At 41.6% G+C, this 22,710-nt stretch overlaps 1 protein-coding gene across 1 annotated transcript in view; it reads left to right on the top strand.

The window, feature by feature from the left end:
• Positions 1–551: 551 nt before the first annotated feature.
• Positions 552–22,710, top strand: part of NOX3 (NADPH oxidase 3) — a 56,783-nt gene continuing 34,624 nt past the window's right edge. The window contains exons 1-7 of the mRNA XM_024552225.2: positions 552–599; positions 1,248–1,343; positions 1,455–1,565; positions 2,518–2,602; positions 10,329–10,474; positions 15,243–15,424; positions 18,732–18,861. Of these exons, the coding sequence (XP_024407993.2) occupies positions 552–599; positions 1,248–1,343; positions 1,455–1,565; positions 2,518–2,602; positions 10,329–10,474; positions 15,243–15,424; positions 18,732–18,861 (798 nt within the window). The remainder of the gene's footprint in view (positions 600–1,247; positions 1,344–1,454; positions 1,566–2,517; positions 2,603–10,328; positions 10,475–15,242; positions 15,425–18,731; positions 18,862–22,710) is intronic.

Here is a 22,710-nt window from a genome sequence, read left to right as displayed (position 1 = left end):
CTTTTTTCCTTGTTCTTTATCATGTTCCAAAAGGTTGTCCAATTCATATTTACTTACACACCATTCTATATCTTTTTAAAAAGGTTGTTTTGGGGTTTTTTTAAGGTGGGGAGAAGGAAAGAAGAGGAAATAAACAAAGTAGAGAAAGCTCTTGTGAAGAGTTTTGCGGTATCCAACCTTTGGCAGTTAGGTGATTTCTCAAATTTACATAAAGACTTATTATCATCTTGACTGCAATGTGTAGAAAATGAATGGGGTATGAAGTACATGAGGATAATTTAATAAAAATGAGGTTTCTTTTCTTATGAGATCTTTGAAGAAAGGAATCATTAGGCAGAGACTACCTTGCATTCAACCAGGTCATGAGGCGTGTCAGCTCGGCGTTGTGCATTTGGCAAGAAGTCCTTCATTAGAAATTCCTCGAGAGCCGCTCCCAGTCGGTGCTTCCTAAGACAAAAAGACAAAATAATTTAGCAGAGGAGCCCTTACTAAGCATATAACTCAGGTGATTGAAAGAAATAATTTGCCAAAAGCAAAAGAGCAAAGCTGTCATGATGAGCTGCTGGATTTTGAACGAGAGTCTCTCTGGCATATTAGTAGTAAGTTTTATTTCTGTTATTCCACTTTAAATATATACATTGAATAGTCTTTGATTTTTAGGATGGCTTGTATGGGGATGCAAAATAGCTTCAGTATTACTCTGGTTAAAAGACTAAAACTTGTTGGAAAACATTCAGTAGATATATGTTTAATTTACCCTTGCATAATCATGTAAAGTTGTTTTCCGACTGAGTTTATTTTTAATTATTTTTAAAGTCAAGTAGTTTGTTTTTGCATAATGTATGAATGTTTCTCTAAATCAAATGAAGCCTTTGAATTAGACTATGAAATTGGAGTTTTTCTAGAGCACTTTCAGTCAGAGTTGTTTTTAAAGAGTTCCTCCTTCTTGGCATCGTTGATGCAAAACATTATAGTAATGTTGATTAGAAGGTTTCATATTTTCCATTAAATTCCTTAAAGAATACCCATATGTGTTTAAAATCTTTTTAATAACGGTAACAATTTCATATTAATATAATTACTGTTAAAAATTAATGTCTAAAATAATTATATGGATTAATTCTGATGAATATTGAGAAGCTCATTTTACTTGAACTGAACCCCAAAAAGAATCTCAGGTGATTTTGGAAAGGAAAAAAAAAAGGTTGGAGATACTATTGATTGGTTCTCTTTTCATTCTGCTCTAGCTCTCATGGTTGGGAGTTAATTTATATCTGTTTTTTGACACATACTGTTGGTATGAAGAGGAAGAGTCTTTCTTTTACACACGAGTTATTCTGGGTGTAAGTAGAATTGTGACCACACGTTATCATTTCAGAAAACCACATGCATTCTGTTTTCCCAGTTTCCTTGTTTTCACTGTATCTCGTTCTCATATCTTTACATACGAACAGTCGACACTGGCTTGGGCAAGAGCCTCTGCAGTCTGCCTGAATTTTAACTGCATGCTAATTCTATTACCCATCAGCCGAAACTTCCTTTCATTCATAAGAGGAGCAAGTATTGTAAGTATTAAATTATTTGAAATAATTTTAGTTGTTATAACTAATATAAGTGCCACTGACAAGAGAGATGTACTTTACTGTGAAATTCCCAATAATCTTGTTTAGATTTTGCTTTGCAAGAGAGCACAATGGCTTAAACTGAAAATCGGGAATCGGTACCTCTCACTCGACTTGTGTTTTTGCCACTGACTCCCTGCATGACATTGGACCATTGCTCACACCCTCCCTGATGGATTTGCTCCATCTGAAAAAGTAGGGCTAGTAAAGCGGACCTGACACACAAACATGGCAGTGTTGTAACAGCTTGCACTATTACCATTTCTGATTGAAAGGGGACCAATACGGAGGTGAGCCAAAGACCACAATGGAAACATCCGAGTTCTCAACACGAGAAAGCACAACCCCAGTCCACAGATTTTACTGTGAATGCTATAACTCCTACCAGACATAATGGAACCTTTCCTAACGATGTTGATTTCACAGTGTGGGGTGCTCAATTATGGCTCATGCGAAACAGAGTGAAACACAGCACAGAAAAATGAGACCTTCAGTAACCTGCAGTAGATAAAATAATTTATTATATGCTCATCATCATAATTGTATGAATATTTAGGTGTAAATGACTATAGTGCCGTTCTTCGTATCATATGGAACAATTACAGAGTACTAAACCACATCAGTGACAAAGAGGGCTATCATCTTCATCTCCCAAATAAGCTGAGCATGAATACTAGCAGGGTTATTCTGGAGTTTCAACATATGGTCTGGGTATTACCCACTCTGTCATTTTTGCTGAGTCGAAAGTTTAGGAAAGCCAGTAAGTAACCATTTGGTTTTGCCCATTTGACGAAGCCAAATTAATGGCCACAATTGTGTCATGTTGTCCCACCCTAATGTCACTGCCATCACTCTGAGGTTTCCCAAAGCAAGACTTTTGTTTTTGTCACTCTAGTGCTGCAGAGGGCCATGGAGAAGGCAATTAGACAAAAACCTCAAATTCCACAAACTGGTCGCCTATGGAATAGCCGTTAATGCAAGTAAGTGCTCATTATTAATTGACTGATGGATTTTACAATGTCCCATGTTTAACTTTATAGCTTTGTTTATTTCTGCCCACCAAAGGCTCGCCCGTAGGTAAAAACAATAATAATAATAATAAATAATAATAAATCTTTGCCCTCCATCTGACCACGTAAACCTTATACAAATGGATTTTAAAATTTCTAATTTATACTTATGCAGTTTTCCCTACCAAGCCTTCTGTCTCTCAAGAAAAAGTTTATGAAACTTCACTTTCATATGTGACTAATTGAGCTTGTTGATAATACAATGATAAATGACAACTTGAAAACTGAACACTTTGTTATTCAATATGATTCACATCAGAAATAAAACCGACCTGTATTCAAACTTTTACTCGCTCTCATAGAAAGTGACTATCAACTGGTATCATGGGCAGTAAAGGCAAAAAAGAAAAGGAAGATCACGTGAACAGGCTCTGAATAGTGCTGTGCCAGTGAATACAAAAAGATCTTGAAAAGATATGAAGCTTTATAGGTACATAAAATGTTATTGTTACTTCTTGAATTAGAAAACAAGAGAATCCAAGTGAAGGGCAGTAGAAATTAACATCCAAGGCCAAGGTTAAACTCTAGTGAGAAAGACAAGTAGACAGGCATTAACCAACGAGTCTGTGGTTTTGCTGGGCAAAAAAATTACATTAAAATAAAAGGCTATCGGAAATGATAAAGACATGATTCAGGATGGTTTCCCTCAAACTAATTTAACTATAAAATGTTTTCCTCATTTGTTTTTATCCTCTCATGCATAAAAATAGCAGAGTAAAAAGAACACTCAAAACAAATGTGGACTAATTAAGCAGCCCACCCACGACAGACGGTGTCCGAGTGCCAATTAACAGAACTTCGGGTGTGTGGCGACTCGTGGGCAGATCTCCCCACCGACCGTCTTCGACACCAGATTAAACCAACCCAATAAATGTTCGCAAAAGGTCTTTGTAGTTTGTTAAGAAATAAGGTAAAAAGACAACATGTTCTAGAGAAAACCAGCCAAGGGATGATGGGCAAAGAACACGGCTAATTCATAGTCGTGTTCCAAGGCTTACAGTCGCGCTAAGGGCATACATAGGTGCCAATAACCTGTGATGAATGAGTGAATTTGTGAAAGAATAAAGGCTCAGGGAAGATTTCAGCTCAGAAATGTAAGTCTTTTCCAGGCCTTGAAAATTATCTAAAATGAGAGTGAGGGTCCCCTGAGAGTACTGAGTTCCCTGTCCTGGGTGATGTCCAAGTAGAGCCAAGATTGCTCCTTGGAAGGCTTTTCAGAAGAAGAATTCAAGAGATCTCTAGGCTTCCTTAAAAAGCTTTAAAATCTTGAATTCCCACTTTAAAAGAGGATATAGAACACGGTAAAATGGCAGGAAGGATAAAACCATGTGGTCACATGGTAAAGACAGAATTGGACTCTAAGAGAAAGTTATAAAGATACTATACACAGAACAACAACAACCACACACACACACACACACAAAACCCCACAGCCTCAAACACATCAGAAAAGAAAGCAAAGAACAAGGGAAAATATGTTATGAAATCATTTTCTCCTTAAACCTTTGGGCATGTAAATTTCTTCATATGTAATCGTATATCAATAGCATGAATGCCTAATGATGTGCATCCGATGACTTCCAAATGCAAGGTATTCTGGTTGGGGCCAACCACTTCTCAAACTTGTGTAGTACGTACTGTTTTCAGAATGGAGTATAATTTAGTAGGGGCAGCAGTTGACTAGAATCAAGTTCTTTTATGCCCCTGCAGCAGGAGATGGGTTGTGTGATCTCAGATAAATTCCTTAAACCCTCCCCCACCCCGGGAATTAAAAGAACACTAATACAATGTATCCATCTCTATGAGATGTGCAGAACAGTTGTTGGGAGTGGACCTCTTGGAAACCTATAGACTACAAGGTCACTCACTTAACTGCTAGTTGCAAAAACAATCAAATCCAAGTTTAGCTTGTGACAGGTCCATGCCCCAAGTCCTGCCCTCTACTCCAGCCTCACCTCTCCCTGCACCCTTTTGCTTCTCCCCCTGGGTGTACCCAGCTACTGGCAGTCCCCCAGTAGCCTGTGCCTTGGCTCTTGCCTATTCCCTGTGTCTGAACTGCTCTTCCTCTCCTTCTTTACTGGGTAGGATGTCCCCTTATCCAGGACTCCTTGCCTGCTCTGCCTCCCCTGGACCCAACAGGTCTCAGCTATCCGTCTCACTCACCCGGGGGCCATAGTCACACCTCCTACCACAAAGAGAAATTTCTCAGACTCTGGTTACCCCAAGGGCTGAGGCTGTGCCTATGCGTCTGGGGTCATAATAGTCCTCATCAAATGTGTTCGAGCCTGCGGATGAGTAGGCATCAATCAGCAGGCAAAAGGGGTTGAAGAAATTACTGAGAAAGGTACAAGACAATGCAGAAACCCTTCAGGGGACCCGGAGCTGTTCAAGGTGCAGAAAATAGGGTGTGGCCAAGGAAGAGATTCAAAATGACGCCAATTGTCCAAGATAATAAAGTCACATTCTGTTGCAACAAGAGAAAGCAGGGTACCACTTCTTCTTTCCCTCACAAACCCCTCGAGAGCCCCCCTCCACCTGAATCCCCACTCCTCTGCTCTGCCTGCTCCTCTTCTCCCACCGCCATGGCAACCAGCGGGCTTCAGGGGTTTCCATTCCTGGCAAACGCAGGAGCAAGGGGAGAAATCGCTCCGCTTCTCCCAAACCCTGACAAAGCAATTATTACATTTCACATTAACTCAGAGATGCGGCTGGCAACTGCACTTTTAGAGGTGGGAAAAAATGCCGAGCCCTGATTTCATAGATGTACCTTTGCTTTTCACATTTTGTCCTTCTGCTGTATTCACCTGGGAGCCGCTGAAAATGTCCCCGTGCTTATTTTATTAGCATCGCCCATTACACTGCTTTTCAAATAGCCGACTGGCTTAATAGAGGTGTGTAACCTTGGAAAAGGCGCATCCACACCGAAGTTTGCGTGCCAGCCTCTAATTTCTCATCGTTCCCCTCTAAGTTGAACTGCAGGCTTTAATTGGTCAAATCATTAAAGGATGTAATTAGAGCCTGGTGGAGGCAGGCTGGGAGGAGGAGGGAAGAGGCAAACAATGGTATCTATAATCAAGGGCATATCCAAAAACGCAGCGACAGGCACACTTCTCCTTTTGGCTTCCTGCCCTCCTGCTTGCCTGCCTCTGATAAGGGCTGCCTGCGCATTCTCCAGCTACCAATAAATCATTTCCAGGGACCTGTAACCCCCCTGGTATAAAATCGTAGTTTCACAGCCGCTTCATTCTGATTAATGCAGATCTTTCTGGACTCTCTGGTCCACACTAGACCTTGGAGACCCTTCCAATTGAATAGCAGTACTTGGAGCCTGAACTTTCCTCAAAGGGGGCTACAAACAGTGACCCAGAGAGCCCTCTCCAGCAAATTCCACGGCTTGCATTTGCTAGTTAACAGGGACATGCAATTACCCATGCGCAGCTCCTGATGAGTTGCTAAAATTAGTTTACAAACCTCAATGAACATGTCAGGGACAAGCTAAGAGGAGAGAGCTCAGAATGAGGGTGCTGAGAGAAATAAAGGTTTGAGGCCTCAAGGTAGAGAGACCCTAAATCTCAGGACCGGATTCCGAAAGCACTGCTGCTAATCCCATTCTGCTTCAGGCACTGGGCGCTCCAAGGAGACTCTCTCCCCAGTCCTGCCAAACGTGATTAAATGTGAGTTACAAATGAGTCGCCCGTGCAGAGTGCCAGAGTCGATACATGGTCCTGCAGAAGTCAGGCCACAAATGTGAAAGTTTGGGGCCAGGTTCTGGCTGTCAGAGTGCAGCCAGGATTTGTCCCTGGGTCCTTATTTCTAACAGCTGCTTAATTAAGAGGTGACTGACTCTATAGCCACTGTTATCAGGGACAGGCAGGCAGAAAGAGAGCAGAAACTGACCACCCTTCCAAGAGTCTCCCTCAATTATGTGTCCTTTGATCTCCTGAAGAGTAAAAAGAAGGAAAGAAAGAAGGAAAAGGAACTTTCTCAGGGCAACTGGCTCTAATTGTAGCCTTTGTGATTTTTTGTTGCTGTTCACTCTTCAGTACAATTCCTTGTTTGAACTCAGAAGCTCACACACCAATTAAATGTGCGTTTGTAGGATGTCCAAGATTGCTGCTCTCTTTTAATTGTAAAAGTACTTTGGTGAGAAAATAAAATTGTGGAAAGGCCCAATTATAGCATATTTTAGCATAGCATTTGGGTGGGTTCTGGAAATGGTCATCGTGGGCTCTTCCAAAGCCTCAGCAAGAAGTCCTCAGGGGCACCAGGACCAGTACACTGGCGTACTCGATGGCACTGGATTTGCCACCAGACTTGAATGCCCCTTTCAGCCAGTGTTGATTTTAAACACATAATAAAGCATGAGTTTCATGTTTCTGTTACTTTCAAATCGGGCTATAGATCCCTTTTGACGGTAAATGTTGCTGGTTAACTTCAGATCAAGACACAGGAAACAGGCAGCCGGAAGGGAGCTGAGATATCGTGAGCTTCAGTCCAATCCACCCATTCCCCAGAGGCCGAAAAGTGTCAAGTCCCTGAGAGTTATCCTCGTCACTATGCTTTCTCCTGCTTAACATCAAATATAATAACAGGATATGATTCTGATGACTTGAGAGAGAGAAAAGTAAAGCCACTTCACTCCTTGATCACAGACTTGAAACCTCTGTCACTGTAAAAATAGGTATTACAACCCAACCACCTCTATTAGTGACGCACTCAAGGAGCAAATGCCAAAGCCCCAGTTAAGCGAGCCCTGCTCCACGGGGTCAGCCGCTGCGCAGCAGCTCTTCTGCTGTAGCTACAGCTAGTCCCCCCAGTCGATCCACCTGGGGGCCAATCCCTCCCAGTGACTTGTCAACAGCAATCAAGACTCAACTACAACAGGAGGGTGCACACAGTCCACAAATGGGGTGCACCTGGAGCGCCCAGCTCAGTTGACTGGGTAGGCTGTGCCACTGGGCTCTACAGGATACCTACTACATAAGGCAACCCCACCAAGATTTGGAGATGTATCAGTTCTGACTAATACACAGATACAAACGCAGGCAAGCAGCCAAAATGAGGCTACAAAGAAATGGGTCCCAAATGAAAGAAGAGGTGAAATCTCCAGAAAACAAAAAACTAAATGAAATGGCATCAAGCAAACTACCAGACACAGAGTTCAAGATGCTCAAGGAACTTACTGAGAACTTAAACTGCATAAAAAATGGGCATGGCAATCATAAAAAAAGAAAGAACCAGTCAGTAATGGGGAATACACTAAATGAAATGAAAAATATGTTACAGGGAATCAACAGTAGAGTAGATGAAACAGAGAATCGAATAAACAATTTGGAAGATAAGGAAGCAGAAAATGCCCAATCAGAACAGCAAGAAGAAAAAAGAATCCAAAAAATTGAGGGTAGTGTAAGAAGCGTTTGGGATAACTTCAAGCATACCAACATTGCATCATGGAGGTGCCAGAAGGAGAATAGAGAGAACAAGAAATTGAACACATATTTGGAAAACAATGACGGAAAAATTCACTAACCTGCTGAAGAAAACAGACATACAAATCCAGGAAGCACAGAGAGTCTCCAAAAAAGATGAACCCAAAGAGGCCCACTCCAAGACACACCGTAATTAAAATGCCAAAGGTTAAAGATAAAGAGAGAATCTTAAAAGCCACAAGAGAAAAGCAGTTAGTTACCTACTAGGGAGTGTCCATAGACTTCTAGATGATTTCTTAACAGAAACTTTGCAGGCCAGAAGGGATTGGCACAAAATATTCAAAGTGATGAAAAGCAAGGACGTGCAACCAAAATTACCCAGCAAAGCTATCATTTAAAATTGAAGTACAGAGAAAGACCTTCCCAAACAAGAAAAAGCTAAAGGAGTTCGTCACCACCAGACCAATATTACAAGAAATGTTAAAGGGTCTCTTTAAGAAGAAAAAAATAAATAAAATATATAAATAATAAAATGGCAATAACTACCATGTGTTAAAAGCTTTCTTCATTTAAAGAAACATATCAAAGGTGATTTAAACTGGTTTTATAATACAATTATGACATCAATTTTTTTAAACATTTTTTTCCCTTTGCATCAACTTCAGCCTTTTTGTCAACATCTCCTACTGTGTTACCTACATATGTTAACATGCTCTGTGAACAAGTCTATTTGTTTCTGACCACTTCTCCCAATTATGGTGGGGGGGTTGTTTTTTTTGTTGTTGTCATTTGGAGGGGAGGCCCATGTATATTAATTTCCCGGGGCTGCCCTAATAAAACCACAAACTGAGTGGCTTAAACAATAGAAATTTGATGTCTCACAATACATTCTGGAAGCTAGAAGTCCAAGGTCACAACACAAACAACAAACAAAAAGCATATACAGAGATGTTTAGTTCCATAAAGACTGGCTTATTTTAATCCACTAGGAATAACACATGCAAATATCTGTGTGTTTGTGTATGTGTAGGGATATACATATGCAAAAGTATATAAAGTAAAAAGATACAATATTTCATCTGAAAGAGAAAGAAAATAATACCCACCCCCCCGGTACCTATCATATATATCATACACACATACAAGGCCTGTCCAGAAAGTATTCAGCCATGTACTATGAAAAATAGAAATTTATTGAACAAGATAAAAGATACAAGAAACACTGTACATAGGACAATAACGTCTCAGTCCCCTTCAAAGTAGGTACCTTGGCACCTCACACAGTTCTCCCAATAGCCATCAGCTGTCCCATCATATTTGCCTGAATCTCATCGATCGTCTGAAATCTCTTCCCTTTCAAAGGTGATTTTAGTTTTGGGAAAAGCAAGAAGTTTCAGGCACCAAATCTGGGCTGTAGGGGGGCTGAGTCACCTGAGTGATTTGATGTTTTGCCAAAAAACTCTGCATGAGACGTGATGCATGAGTGGGCGTGTTGTCGTGGTGAAGCTGCCAATCACCAGTTGCCCACAGCTGTGGGGCCTTCTGACTCATCCGAATAGTTTCTGTGGAGGAATATTCAAGCTTAATGCACAGTTTAATGCAGATTCACTACTCTACTTGCTCGGTCATTTTGAATGTGACGGCCACACAGTACACATGCTCACTCAATGGCATCTGTTGCCCTCACTGACTAGTACAATGACTTCGTCATTGCTCAGAAATGTGCATTCCAGTCCTCTCTCCTTGGCTGCCAGTTTACATTCATGTCGTGCAAACCATTCTCGTTATGTTAACAATGGCTGGACTTTTACCAGACAGACCTCATATATCAGTGTGTTATGAGGTACAGTATTCTAGAATAATGTTTTCTGACTTCTTGGGAAAGAAGTGTTATTCATAACTATGTTGTGATAACAATACCTATTCCAATTCCAATTGATCACATGCTTATAATAAAATTATGGTGAACTGAGATTTACTTATTTCTTACCTTAATTAGTCTGAACATGGAAAACCATACAACATCTTAGGAAGCATTCAATTCACTCCATTTAAGATACTGTGAAAGATGCATAGCTGATTCAGTCTGCCTGGGAGGTTACAAAACCATAACAGGAAGGCTTGCCTGTATAGTCGTTGGGTTCCTGAAGAACGACAAAGGAAGAAACCCATGTGGCGCGTGTCCCATGTTGTCTGCTCGCCCGCAGCCATCCACGTCGTGGCGCACGTGTGCAACCTGGAGCGCTACCACCGGAGCCAGTCCGCGGAAGCCGCAGGGCTTGTGGCTGCACTTGCCAGCCTTGGCGACGCCTCCAATGAGAGCTACCTCAACCCAATCCGGACCTTTCACACCGTGAGTTCTTGCATGCGACTTCCTTTCACACCTGCAAAACGCTTCCTTTTCTGATCCCCTTTACAATCAAGAACACTTACAAAGCTTTCAAATAAAAAGGGCTCCAGAGAAGAAGTTGCTGTCAAATGTTAACATGAATTTCACTTTTTAAAAATAAAAGTGATTTTTTCTGCCATAAATATTGCGAAAAGGTTACGAGCACAGAGAAAAACTGATGCCACTTAATTTGCTTATAGCAAAAATAATAATAATAAATATTCCTAAACAGGGAATGCAGGAACCTATTACATTCCTAATATTTTAAATTTTAAAAGCAGCTGGTGATTTTATACATATATACATATATACATTCACACACATGCTGATGTTGGAATCATCAAGATTCCAAAGTGCCATATAAATCCAGGGATTATAAATCAGGTGTCTTCATTTTCAATCTGCTAATTGTTTGCTAGATCTATGCTCCTCTGTCATATTTTGGCACGTGTGTGACTAGCTGATTCTCTAAATCAGATGCTGGGCCAAGCACGTCACTTTGCAGTGAGACCCGCACGGCTAGCGACACCACCCGTGCTGATTATCTATGTGCACAGAATGGCAACACACGTGGGAAACAAAGAAAACCAAACATGTGGCCACAGAAGCCCGTCTGCAGAGATTAAGATGTTTCTCTCGCTTAATCTACCCCTACCCCTACCTACCTGTCCTCCCGGTTGATCTAAACCTTGGCCCTGCACTACCGCATTATGCATCCACGAATCAGGTTGTTTAAAAAATCTCTGTTGCCCACGAAGAGCCCTAAGACAGCACACTCCAGAAATGGAAATCTCCCCATTGCTCTCTGGTCGCTTTTTTGAAGCCTGTTTTGAAGAACCAACATTCGAAGTCTCTTTTGGGAGAAATTCTTCCACGTCATGTACCCTAATTATCCTAAGATGATTTCCAATATCAGGCCATTGATCAAATAGACTTATCTTTTCTTAGCTGACAGCAGTTAAAAGCATGAGTTTCAGAGTTATAAATCAAAACTGCAGATGCCCTAAGCCTGTGGGATGCCTGGGTGTACTCACCTGAGCCACAGCATTTATCTGGGCACCTACTGGGGTTAACAGGTTTCTCCGTGAAGGCTCTGGAAAGTTCACTGCTACATGTGAACAGTCTATATAGTAAATAACATTCATTCTAAATACCTCTAAAGCAATTTAACAACATGATTAAGTTACTTCCAATATAGTTACTTTAAAGTTTTAGAAGTAATCTACCACGTAAGCACTAATTAAGTCCAGGACACCCTCTAATTCGGGGTGTTTGGAGAATGATGAGTATCCGTAACACAAAGTGTACTTTATGTACTTTATTTCTACATAGATGCAGTGGGATTATTTTAGAGGATACATTGTAACTCAAACCAGTCTATAAGTAGGGTGCAGGAAAAGGGCAGTAGGGGGTTGCTTTAATAAGCAAAGAGGACTGGTTTAAACTAGCACATCCTATGATGGAAATGGATTTCTAAAATGTGTGAGTACACTTGAAAAAACCTTTTAAATGTTTTAGACATACCCTTATCATTTTACTTCCACTGTGTGCTCTATGAAGAGAAAATAAACATCAGACAAGTCCCTGTCCAAATTACCTGGGGATCTCAAAGCAACCCAAATTAATGAGATTTTTACTGACAAAAGGTACAGTGTAAGTTTATTAAGTTCATGGTCTTCCCAACAATAGTAACACAATGTATGAATACTAATGACTTGACAAGAATATGGGAAACTCACAATAAAACAACATGCTCTGTGATTTATATTCTAAAAGGCTATTTAACCACCCCCTGAACTCACAGGTCAGAATTCCAGCCTTGTGGCAGTGTATACCAGATAAGAAGAGCTGTATCTTTATTGATCACTGAGGATTTACAAAGTCTTATGCCAGGTCTCCTGAGGTAGCATGAAAGAAATGCAAGTCATGGTCCTTCCAATTAAAAAGCCAAAGCCAAAGCCAGGAGTAACGGACTACCAGAGGGACAGAATCTGCAGCTGCTTTGTTCGGAATGTTTCTTTCTTTTTTTTATTGTTGTTAAAGTACAGTTGTCTCCATTTTCCGGCCCCACTTTCCCCCACCCCTTACCTCCCAGGGACCCCCCCCAAAAAAGGGTTTCTTTTTTTTTTCTTCTTTTCATAAAACATATTTGATTAATTATGCTATTACACTTGCCCCAGTGGTCCCTCCTTTATGCTCCTCCGCCTGGTTCCCGCCTTCCCTCCTGCAGTCCCCCATTTAGTTCATGTCCATGGGTAGTACATGTAAGTTTTTGGCTTCTCCATTTCCTATACTATTCATAACATCCCCCTGTCTATTTTGTACTTACCAATTATGCTTCTTAATCCCTGCAGCTTTTCCCTCATTCTCCTCCTCCTCCCTCCCAGCTGACAACACTCCAAATGATCTCTATATCTATGATTCTGTTCCTGTTCTGGTTGTTTGCTTATATTTTTGTTTGTTTGTTTTAGATTCAGTTGTTGATAGTTGTGAATTTGTTGCCATTTTAATGTTCATAGTTTTGATCTTCTTCTTTTTCTTAAATAAGTCCCTTTAATATTTCATGTAATAATGGCTTGGTGATGACGAACTCCTTTAGGTTTACCTTGTGTGGGAAATACTTTATCTGTCCATCCATTCTAAATGATAGCTTTGCTGGATAGAGTAATCGCAGTTGTAGGTCCTTGCTTTCATCACTTCAAATACTTCTTGCCAGTCCCATCTTGCCTGAACAGTTTGGGGGGTTTTTTTAGAAATCAGCTGAGAGTCTTATGGGAACTCCTTTGTAGGTAACTCTCTGCCTTTCTCTGGCTGCTTTTAAGATTCTCTCTTTATCTTTAAGCTTTGTCATTTTAATTATGATGTGTGGTTCTCTTTGGGTCAAACTTGTTTGAGACTCTCTATGCTTCCTGGTCTTATATGTCTATTTCCTTCACCAAATTAAGGAAGTTTTCTGTCATTATTTTTTCAAATATGTTTTCAATTTTTTGATCTTCCTCTTCTGCTTCTGGCACTCTTATGATTCAGATGTTGGTACATTTGGAGGTGGCCCAGGAGCTTCTCATACTATCCTAGTTTTTTTTTTTTAATTCTTTTTTCTTCTTGCTGTTCTGGTTGAATGCTTATTTCTTCCTTATGTTCCAAATCATTGATTTGAATCCCATATCCTCCCCTTCACTGTTGGTTCCCCATAGATTTTTCTTTATGTCACTTAGTGTAAACTTCACTTCTTCCTTTATTTTGCTGCCATACTCAAGAATTCTTTGAGCATCCCGATCACCAGTGTTTTGAACCCTGATGGGTATCTGATAGGTTGGTTATCTCCATTTCATTTAGTTCTTTTTCTGGGGTTTTGTTCCATTCTTTCATTTGGACCATATTTCTCTGTCTCATCAATTTGGCAGCCTCCCTGTGTTTGTTTCCGTGTATTAGGTAGAGCTGCTTTGACTCCCTGTTGTAATAGTGTGGCCTATTGTAGAAAAGGCACCTGTAAATTGTGTGGGGCAGAGCCTTAGGTAATCACCAGGGTGGGGCAACCTGCTTCACCGCTTTGTGGCTCTGTGTTGGGGGAGGCCTCAGAGAGGGACAGTGCTGCTGCCTGGTTTCCAGAGGTTTGCCTGCCACTTGCCCATTTCCAGTCACTTCACCCACTCCCCTTATGCAACTCCCAGCTGTTGCTCTGGTGCTGAACCCCTGAATGGGTAGGTTTGCATACACTCTAAGACTGTGGGGGCCCTTTAAGCAAAGTCTCCTGAAAACCTGGCAGTCTCTTATACTGCCCCAAACCCCACTGGTTTTTACAGCCAGAAGTTATAGGAATGTATCTTCCCATAGCTGGAACCCTGGGTTGTGCGGTCTGGCCTGGGGCTGGAATCACTTGCTCCCAAAGTATCCCTCCTGATTTTTATCCACCACGTGTGAATGTGGGACCCCCATTCCACCACCACCACTTCTTTGTGCCACACCTCATCTCCTCGCCTCTCTGCCTGTCTCCATGTCTCTGGCCATCCTACCTGTCTGGATGAATGTGGCTTCTTTATATCCTTTGTTGTCAGATTTCCACACAGTTCGATTTTCTGACAGTTCTGGGTGTTATCTGTTTTGCGGTTTAGTTGTAATTCTCTCTGTGGTTGTGCAAGGAGCTGGAGCATGTCTACCTACACCTCCACTGTGACTGGAAGTCCAAAAAAAGGGTTTCTTAATGTTAAAATGCAATTAAGCAACGTGATCCACATTTTTATTTTAAAATTTAAAAACTTGAAACTCAGATTTATTTTACAGTATTTTACCTTAAAATGGATTTTTATATATTGCCCTAATTTCAGTTCAACATAGTAACTTTGACCAAAAAAAAATTGATTCATTCAGATAAAAAAATGAATTAATGAAATGCATTTAATGAAAGTTTCACAATGTGACTGTCCACTATCAGATGGGAGAGAGGAAAGGGCAAAGGACCTCCATTCTTGAGTTGTGTGGGGACCATTTTGAGGTTAATACATGGTGGGGGAAAGAAGGTTTACAGTGTGAGTACACGAAATGGTTTATTCTTATCATTTACTATTTATTGTACTATTTTCCATATGAACAAGTAAAGCCACTTTTGCCCCTCCCTGTTTTGGGGTCTGATTAGAACCTTTGGAATTGCTCCTTGCTTGGACTCTCAAGTATGGGTCCTGAAATGGAAAATCAGAACTAAGACATTAGCGTCCTGGTGTCTGTTTTCTTTCAGAACACAACAACTGAGTTGCTAACAACAATCGCAGGCATTACTGGCCTGATGATCTCTCTGGCTTTAATCTTGATCATGACCTCTTCCACTGAGTTCATTAGACAGATCTCCTACGAGTTGTTCTGGTGCACACACCACATTTTCATCATCTTCTTTATCAGTCTGGCTTTCCACGGGGCAGGGTAAGTCCACACTGTGCTCAGTGTATAAGATTTTATCTTTGTGAACCTCAAAATAATCTTAGAAAGTCCTTTGAATGGAGGAACAGGACATGCAGAGGGCCAAAGGACACATAGACCACATGAAAAAGCACATTCAGTGAGGCAAATTCAGCGTATGCACCTTTTGTAGTAAGACAGAAAATAAGCAACAGTCATTGAAGTATTGTATTTATTTTTTCTAGCTAACTCTGTTGGGCAGTCTTGAAGTATTTATAAAATGTAGGAATTATAAGGAAGGTAGATGACAATATACGAATGTTTCATTCAGAACCTATTTCCACAATCCAACTTATGTGGCATAAGTCAGGATATATATTTTTGACACCCTGCTCGACCAAAACCATCCACCGGGAAATCCACTGTACAGGCGGGGATGGTATATGAGATGTCCCATCTGACTGGCCCTTTAAATTCTCTGGACACCAGTTTCCCCTCTGACCTCAACCATCCTTGTTGCTCAAACACCCCAGAAATGCTGTTCTGGCATTCAGTACCTACCTGATACTGTTAGTCCTCTTCATGAAGAAGCTAGAATAGTACCTGAAGTATAACACTCCCCAATATAATGTACTCAATTGTTTAGATATTAACACAGAGTTTGGGACCAATTAACAAATTGGTGTCTATCAATTTATTTGTCCCATATTAATTATTTCACAAATCGGTGCCTTCTTTCCCATTTCACAATTTGCAAAGCACATTCGTATGCATGATCAATTTGACCCGAGAACAGTCCTGTCCAACAGAGACAGTGCTTTCTGCCTTCCTCCTTTCATCAGGAGGAAAGAAACAGATACTCAGTGAGTTCATTGATTTGCTTAAGGCCCCGTGACAAATAAATGGCAGGGTCAGACCTAGGATGCCAGTCTTCAAACAACTAAACCTTTACTGGTAACAAGCCCTGAAGAACGGGTGTTCATTTTCGAGAATTAAACTTTCCTCCTCAACACCTGCTGGAACGTGGTTGCAATGCTGCAAACACCACGTGTGGCCTGAAGCAGCTCTGCATCCTGCACCAGCAGAAACCCTCTCTTGCCCCTTGATCTCCCATCATTGCAGCTGCTGAGCACTGAGGGGCCTGGGACCCGAGGTGGGCCCTGTACTGCCCAGATCTGGAAGAATAAGCACACAGCTGCAGGGATGGCACAGCACAGTGACTGCGGGCCTTTGGGGCCCAAGGCCAGCTCTTCTGGACCCACCCATCAGCAAGTCACTGCCTCCTCCCACCCCTCACACTAGATGTTCCTTCCATCTCAGCCCCCACTCCTAGGAGGGGGCCACACTTCTGCTGTTGTCCCTTCTATGCCTAAGACCTCCCCCACTATCCACTATCCATAGCTTGTCTGACACACACACATTGAGGAAGGAAGACTTGCCCCTGGGGGCACACTGTACCCTACCAACTGCCCGACCCTTTGCTGACCCTTAAGAGTCCAGTCAGTCAAGTTCACATTGCTGCTGCTGCTGTCTGGCTAAGGCTTTCTAGTCCCTTTTAGCTTTAAAATATTTGCAACTGACTCCTCTCAATGTGTGATCGGCCCCTTACCCTGATGACTCGTATCTTGAAGGGGAGGTCACCCCAAAGGGTTCCACACCAGAGACTGTCAGTCCCTCCTTTCTCCTCGGATTCGTCCCCCAATAGCAGGTGTTAACGCCTGCAGTGACTCTGAGAGTCTCTTCCTAATGCGCCTGAGTCTAGAAGCCTCTTCACAAGAATGATGCACACACCGCCCTCCCCCCACCCCACTGCCCCTGAGTTCACACCCTGGTGCATTGTCCGAGAACACGAAGACTCCAATGGGCTGTGCTTCGCTGGAGATATTTTTTAATACCCAAATCCCACATTTCATACGATGAAATTTTTAGTCACTTTAACTTAGTTGAAAGGCTTATTTTAGGATAAGGGCCTCATTTAATCTTCTCAGCTTGAAGTATTTTACAGCTACTGTTTACAGCAAAAAGTAATTTGCAAATTCCAAGTAAAGTAGGATTATTGAAATGTGTTAAAGCCCACTAATCTTCCTATTATGGGGTGGCATAGATGAAGACATTAAAAATTTTAAATTTTTAAAAAGATACTGCATTTGTGGAAAGTCCTGAGGCTTCTTTAGACAATACAGGGAATTTTGCCTAAAGCCTGAGCGTGAAGGTGTTAAAATTTACAGCTTCTTCTCCTCCAGCTCCCATTTATCATTCACCCTTCCTGTATCTGGGCATCAAATGGAAGATTCAGAGATAGTTTTGCTCATCTAACTCAAAGGGATGTTATCAAGTTTGGATGGCTTCCATAAACAGACTGGGACAAAGGCCAAGAGGCCAGTTCTCCAGGCTGTTTCCAAAGGCATGGCTGCTCCCTCCCCCATGCCCTGTGATGCAGAGGGGCACATGGTACCCCACAGGCTACCCAGGACAGGATCCTGTGTGATGCTCAAGTTTCTCAGTCTGTGAGTACCATGTGTCCCACAAACAGAGCAAGGTATTTCATTCCTTAACACTTAGGAACTAAGCAACTCCCAGATTACACGGCCTCACTATCACGCTTTGCAGCCTGGCACCAATGAGCACAAACTGAGGAACTTGTACCAAAGCTACTGATCGAAGGTCAGTCGGCTCTGCATTTGTGACAAATACGACACAGAAGGATTGCAGGACTCTTGATCCAGTGCTCCACTCACAGAAACCGCTTTCCTTTCTCCCAAATGCATCAGTGGAGTCCTGAAGAGACACCCCACACTGACCCCTTTTGACCCTGTCCAACACTAAGCCTGCCAGTGGTCACGGGGTGAGCAAATATCATTATTCAAGGCACTTCTTTTGACTTCTTCACGTGAAAACTTCTAGGTGCTCAGAAACAAACCAAGAAGGGTAGAAGTTAAATAAATCTGCAAAGGACCCAAATAGTACAAAGTTAGCCAATTAGCCCGAATCAGCAATCAGGACAAGATGTGACCTAATTAAATTCAACAGTCTACAAAAGGATGTGTTCAAACAATTTCCCCTCATTATAAATTCTCTAATGCAGACACTTTCAATTTAACACAGGATACCACAGAGAGGCACTTCTTTTCTGGGATCTTCAAAGTTACTCGAAGCTTCTTACGTTCCCATCTTTAAAGATGCTAAGGGAAATGAATGAATTCATTTTGCCCATTGTGAGACACTGGAAGTGTTATTCTAGAGCCCATTGTAGAATCTATATCTGTGGTATCACAAGACTGCATAAAATCAATTTTAAATGTTGGCATTTTGTTTTGTTTTTGACGGCAAGTCGGATCGTTCGAGGCCAAACTCCTGAGAGCCTCTCGCTCCACAACGTCACCTTCTGTAGAGACCGCTATGCTGAATGGCAGGCAGCGGCCCGCTGCCCTGTGCCTCAATTTTCAGGCAAGGAGCCTTCGGTAAGGATGAACGCAATTGCTTTTAAAAATAGCTGTCGCCATAGTTAAAATAACCAGAGTTTTATATGCTTGGGGAAAGAACAGCCCATGTCACCACCAGACAAAGCCAAGTCTTTATTAAGTGTGCTAATGGAGAAATCGAGTTATGGATAATTTTAAAAGAGGTTTACTGCCAAAAGCACTCTGTCTGTTTTGAAATGTGTTCTTCTGCTTACATTTAAATGCGAATGTCTGATATTGTGGGAATTCATGCCACTGCAAGCACAATAATGTCTCTGGAGGAATTAGAAAGCCGTGTGACTCTCCACCCCCTGTTTTCAGCAAGCTCAGCTCCCTGTCCGCCTTCTCCATTCTGAGAATTAATAGCATCACTTCTCAAGCGAACATTAAGCAACAAGCAAATGAGAACATGCTCTCTTTCTAAGCTTGCCTTTCTTCTTTCTGTAGCTTTTGGGAAAGAAAAAAAGGGGGGGAGGGGTGTTAAATGCATTTACTTCCTGTTCTAATTAAGCTCCCATAACTGAAATAATGACAATAGAAGCCAACAAGTGACTTAATTAGACCAGAGGACAGTGCCCACAAGATCTCAAACGCAAGATTTCCAGGGTGGGCTGTAATGATTTCCACTGATGGCATAAGTAAATAGAAATAAGTAGAAATAATCTTTTTTGGTTTTCTTGGGTACCTTGGAACAATACAAAACTTGGGACAGCTGGATGTGTGGTGGGGCGGGGGGGGGGGGGGGGCGTGGAAGCCAAGAGATTAAAACTAGAAAACAAGTGCCAAGAAAATATGTCATAAAAATGGGTGTATAGTATGTAATAGAATATAAATCATGAGATTTAGGAAATTAAGCAATCAACTTTTGAAGAATAAAAAATCTTCTTTTTCTGAAATCCTCAAATATATTAAATTAAGCACTGCATTTTAAGGTGAAAGTGCTGGGAAAAATGTATAAAACTGGGTGAACCTGAATAGATGTGCCCATAAGACTGTGGTTCCTTTAATGGCCAGTATAGATTGTCTCTGTCTTAAACTCAACTATCAGTAGCCACTACCCAGCCTGCATATTAATGGGAAACATGAATGCCTCTCTAAAATTTTCAGCTACAGCGTCTCCATAAAAAAATCAATACCCTCCTACACCTCATGAATACAGACCAGAGCCTGCTCCCAGCAGCAGCAGATGCCGACATTAATTATCATTAAAAGGGAGAACTTACCCATCTCTCTAACTCTCGCCTGCTACACCTCCTTGCACACCCAAACTCATGTTGTCACTCTTTCCCATTATTTTTAATGGATCCTAATTCAAAGTGTGTGTGGGCTGTGCAATTACCGCTTGGCTGGATGTACAATATTCTCTCTGATGTCTTAGAGACACTGAATCCTGAAGGCATCCCAAGGACGAGGAAGGGCTCCTGTGCTTCGCTGCACCACATGTACCCAGTGTTTGCGGGGCCTCATCCCTTCCTCTTGCCTCCCTTAACTCAGTGCATTTTCATGGTGCTTTTATCAACGGAATGTTTCAATTCCCCATCAGTGCTGCACTACTCCCCCCTGTTAGGACAGAGAATGCTTTGTACTTCATCTCTTAGAAACTGAACTGATCAAAGGAACCAATTATACATCGCAGTCCCTTCTCCCTGACTTGTCTCAGTGCCCCTTTCATCCTGAAACTCGCAGACACATACAAGACTCCAGAATCTAGAATTGTTCACACAATCCATTTTCAAAAGATGCTTGGTCTTCCTTAGCCAAAGAAGCACCTTCTTGCACTGACCTATGGCATCAAAAACTAATAATACATAATGATAATGATGAGGATAAAGCTGATGCTTTTTAAATTATTAGGGAGTGACATCAACAGTACAGGGAAAGCTTTAACTGAGGTAAAGTCAATTCAGCAAACTCTCTCCAAGTGACTGTTATATGTTTGGGCTTGCACTAGAGGCAGGCTTCAGAGACGTGTTCCTGCCCCTGGAAATCTTATTGTCTAAAAAAAGAGGCCATTCGCAAGCACACACATAAAATAAAACCAAAGCCAGCATGTTCTTATTTTCTGGTAGGAATGAAAAACCAGGAGTGAAAGTGGAGGAAACAAGTTTCATTACTGCAGCTTTTAAATCAATATGATTTTATTTCTATCATAAAATACTCACTGTACAGTGACTTTCTGAGTATTCTTGCAGAAGAAAAAAATTAAGCTAAGAATCCACAGAGTATTTTAGCATTAAAGAAACTTAGATGCTAAATAGTCAGGTCCCTTTATTTAATAGATAGAGAAAAAGATGCCCCAAAAGTTTTAATTTCTTCCCTACAGTCACAAGGCACATTCTGAACAAAGCTACATCAAGAAACCGGAGCTTCGAACTCTGTGGCCATGAAATTTCATCTCAATACTTCTCAGCATTCGTCCTGAATCTCTGGCCTTCTGCCACCCCTCACTTTGTCAGCTGTCCACTGATCTCGGTGAGCACAGGTCCCTGACACTATATTTATCTCTGTGAATAAAGCTAAAACATTTAAGAGCTTGGAGAGAACCCCAAATAATCATTTTTTCCAACACATTTCACAAAACAGAAACTTTGAACATAAAAGGCTCAGGATGTGCCTGAAGGCACAGGGTTATGGATGGCAACCCCAAGACCAAAAGCAGGTCTTCCGAGACCCAGCTCAGGGTCTACCTCAAACCTGCCCTTCTTGCTTTGATCCATGGCCTCCTTGTCTTCCCTCCCCCTGTCTGCACTGGCCATCGCTGCTAGGATGATCTTCGGAGATTCCCCTTTGGCCATACCTCTCCTGCACTCCCTAAGTTTCAGTGGCTCTGTGGCTATCACAGTGGAACGAAATCAGGCTTTCTCCTCCTGAAGCAATTTTATATACTAGAGTAGAGATCGAGCTGAGGATTAATAGCTTACATTCTCCTTCCTGACGAGCCGTACAAAGAAAACTAATCCATTCCATTTTATCAACATGGAAAAATCAGGGACTGTGACTGATTTGACACCACCCCAATCCAGTCTGTGATGTCTAAAACTTTCTAAAATGTGTGTGGAAGATTATTTGTAAAAAAAAAAAAAAAAAAAAAAAAAAAACAACCATACACAGAGGCTTTGTGAGTGTTATACAAAATTTTCTCTAAATTTATATAGAAAGAATTGTATTCTTGCTGTCATTTCTGTAAATATCCAGACCAATTCTCAATGCCATTTTTCATTCATTTGAGCATAAGCCATCTACGGAGTCATTCCCTTGGTGCAACCCCATCCTTCATGCCTACCCCGTCCTGTCTTTTCCCTTACTCTGCCCATCATCATGGCTGCACCGACAGCATAAGTGGACACAGGTTTTATTCTCTCTGCCATTCTGAACATGTCACTGAACCCCATTGAGGCAGAAAAGAATAAGTGGGTCAAATTGCCTTGTGTTGCCTGCATAAATCAAGCCTTGTTCAGGTAAACAAGAGACTCTCAGGGAAAAAGCAGAGAAGGCTGATGTGGATGAGAAGAGGAGCCATACAAGCACACCCAGAAAGCAACAAAGAAGAATTAAAACAACAACAAAGATAACAGAAGTAAAAAGTAATGCTGAAGGGCTGGTGACTTGTCGACAGAAAAGATGGACTAGGATAGTAGGTAAGGGACGAAGGAGTAATGAGGTAGTGAGTCAATCAGTGAGGGTTTCATGAACATTTTCCTTGCTCCCAAGATAGTAAGTACACAAGGATGAGGTTGTGCTGGATTTAGAACACCAGGGAGGGAATTTAGGGAAATGGTGAAACGCGTTGAGTTATAGTCCTGGCTCTCTGCGATCTGGATCTGTCTCCCTAGGCAACTCATACCCATT

This window comes from Desmodus rotundus, chromosome 11, assembly GCF_022682495.2.
Source record: "Desmodus rotundus isolate HL8 chromosome 11, HLdesRot8A.1, whole genome shotgun sequence".
In the NCBI taxonomy this organism is placed as follows: domain Eukaryota; kingdom Metazoa; phylum Chordata; class Mammalia; order Chiroptera; family Phyllostomidae; genus Desmodus; species Desmodus rotundus.
This window is presented reverse-complemented; position numbering and strand designations above follow the sequence as displayed.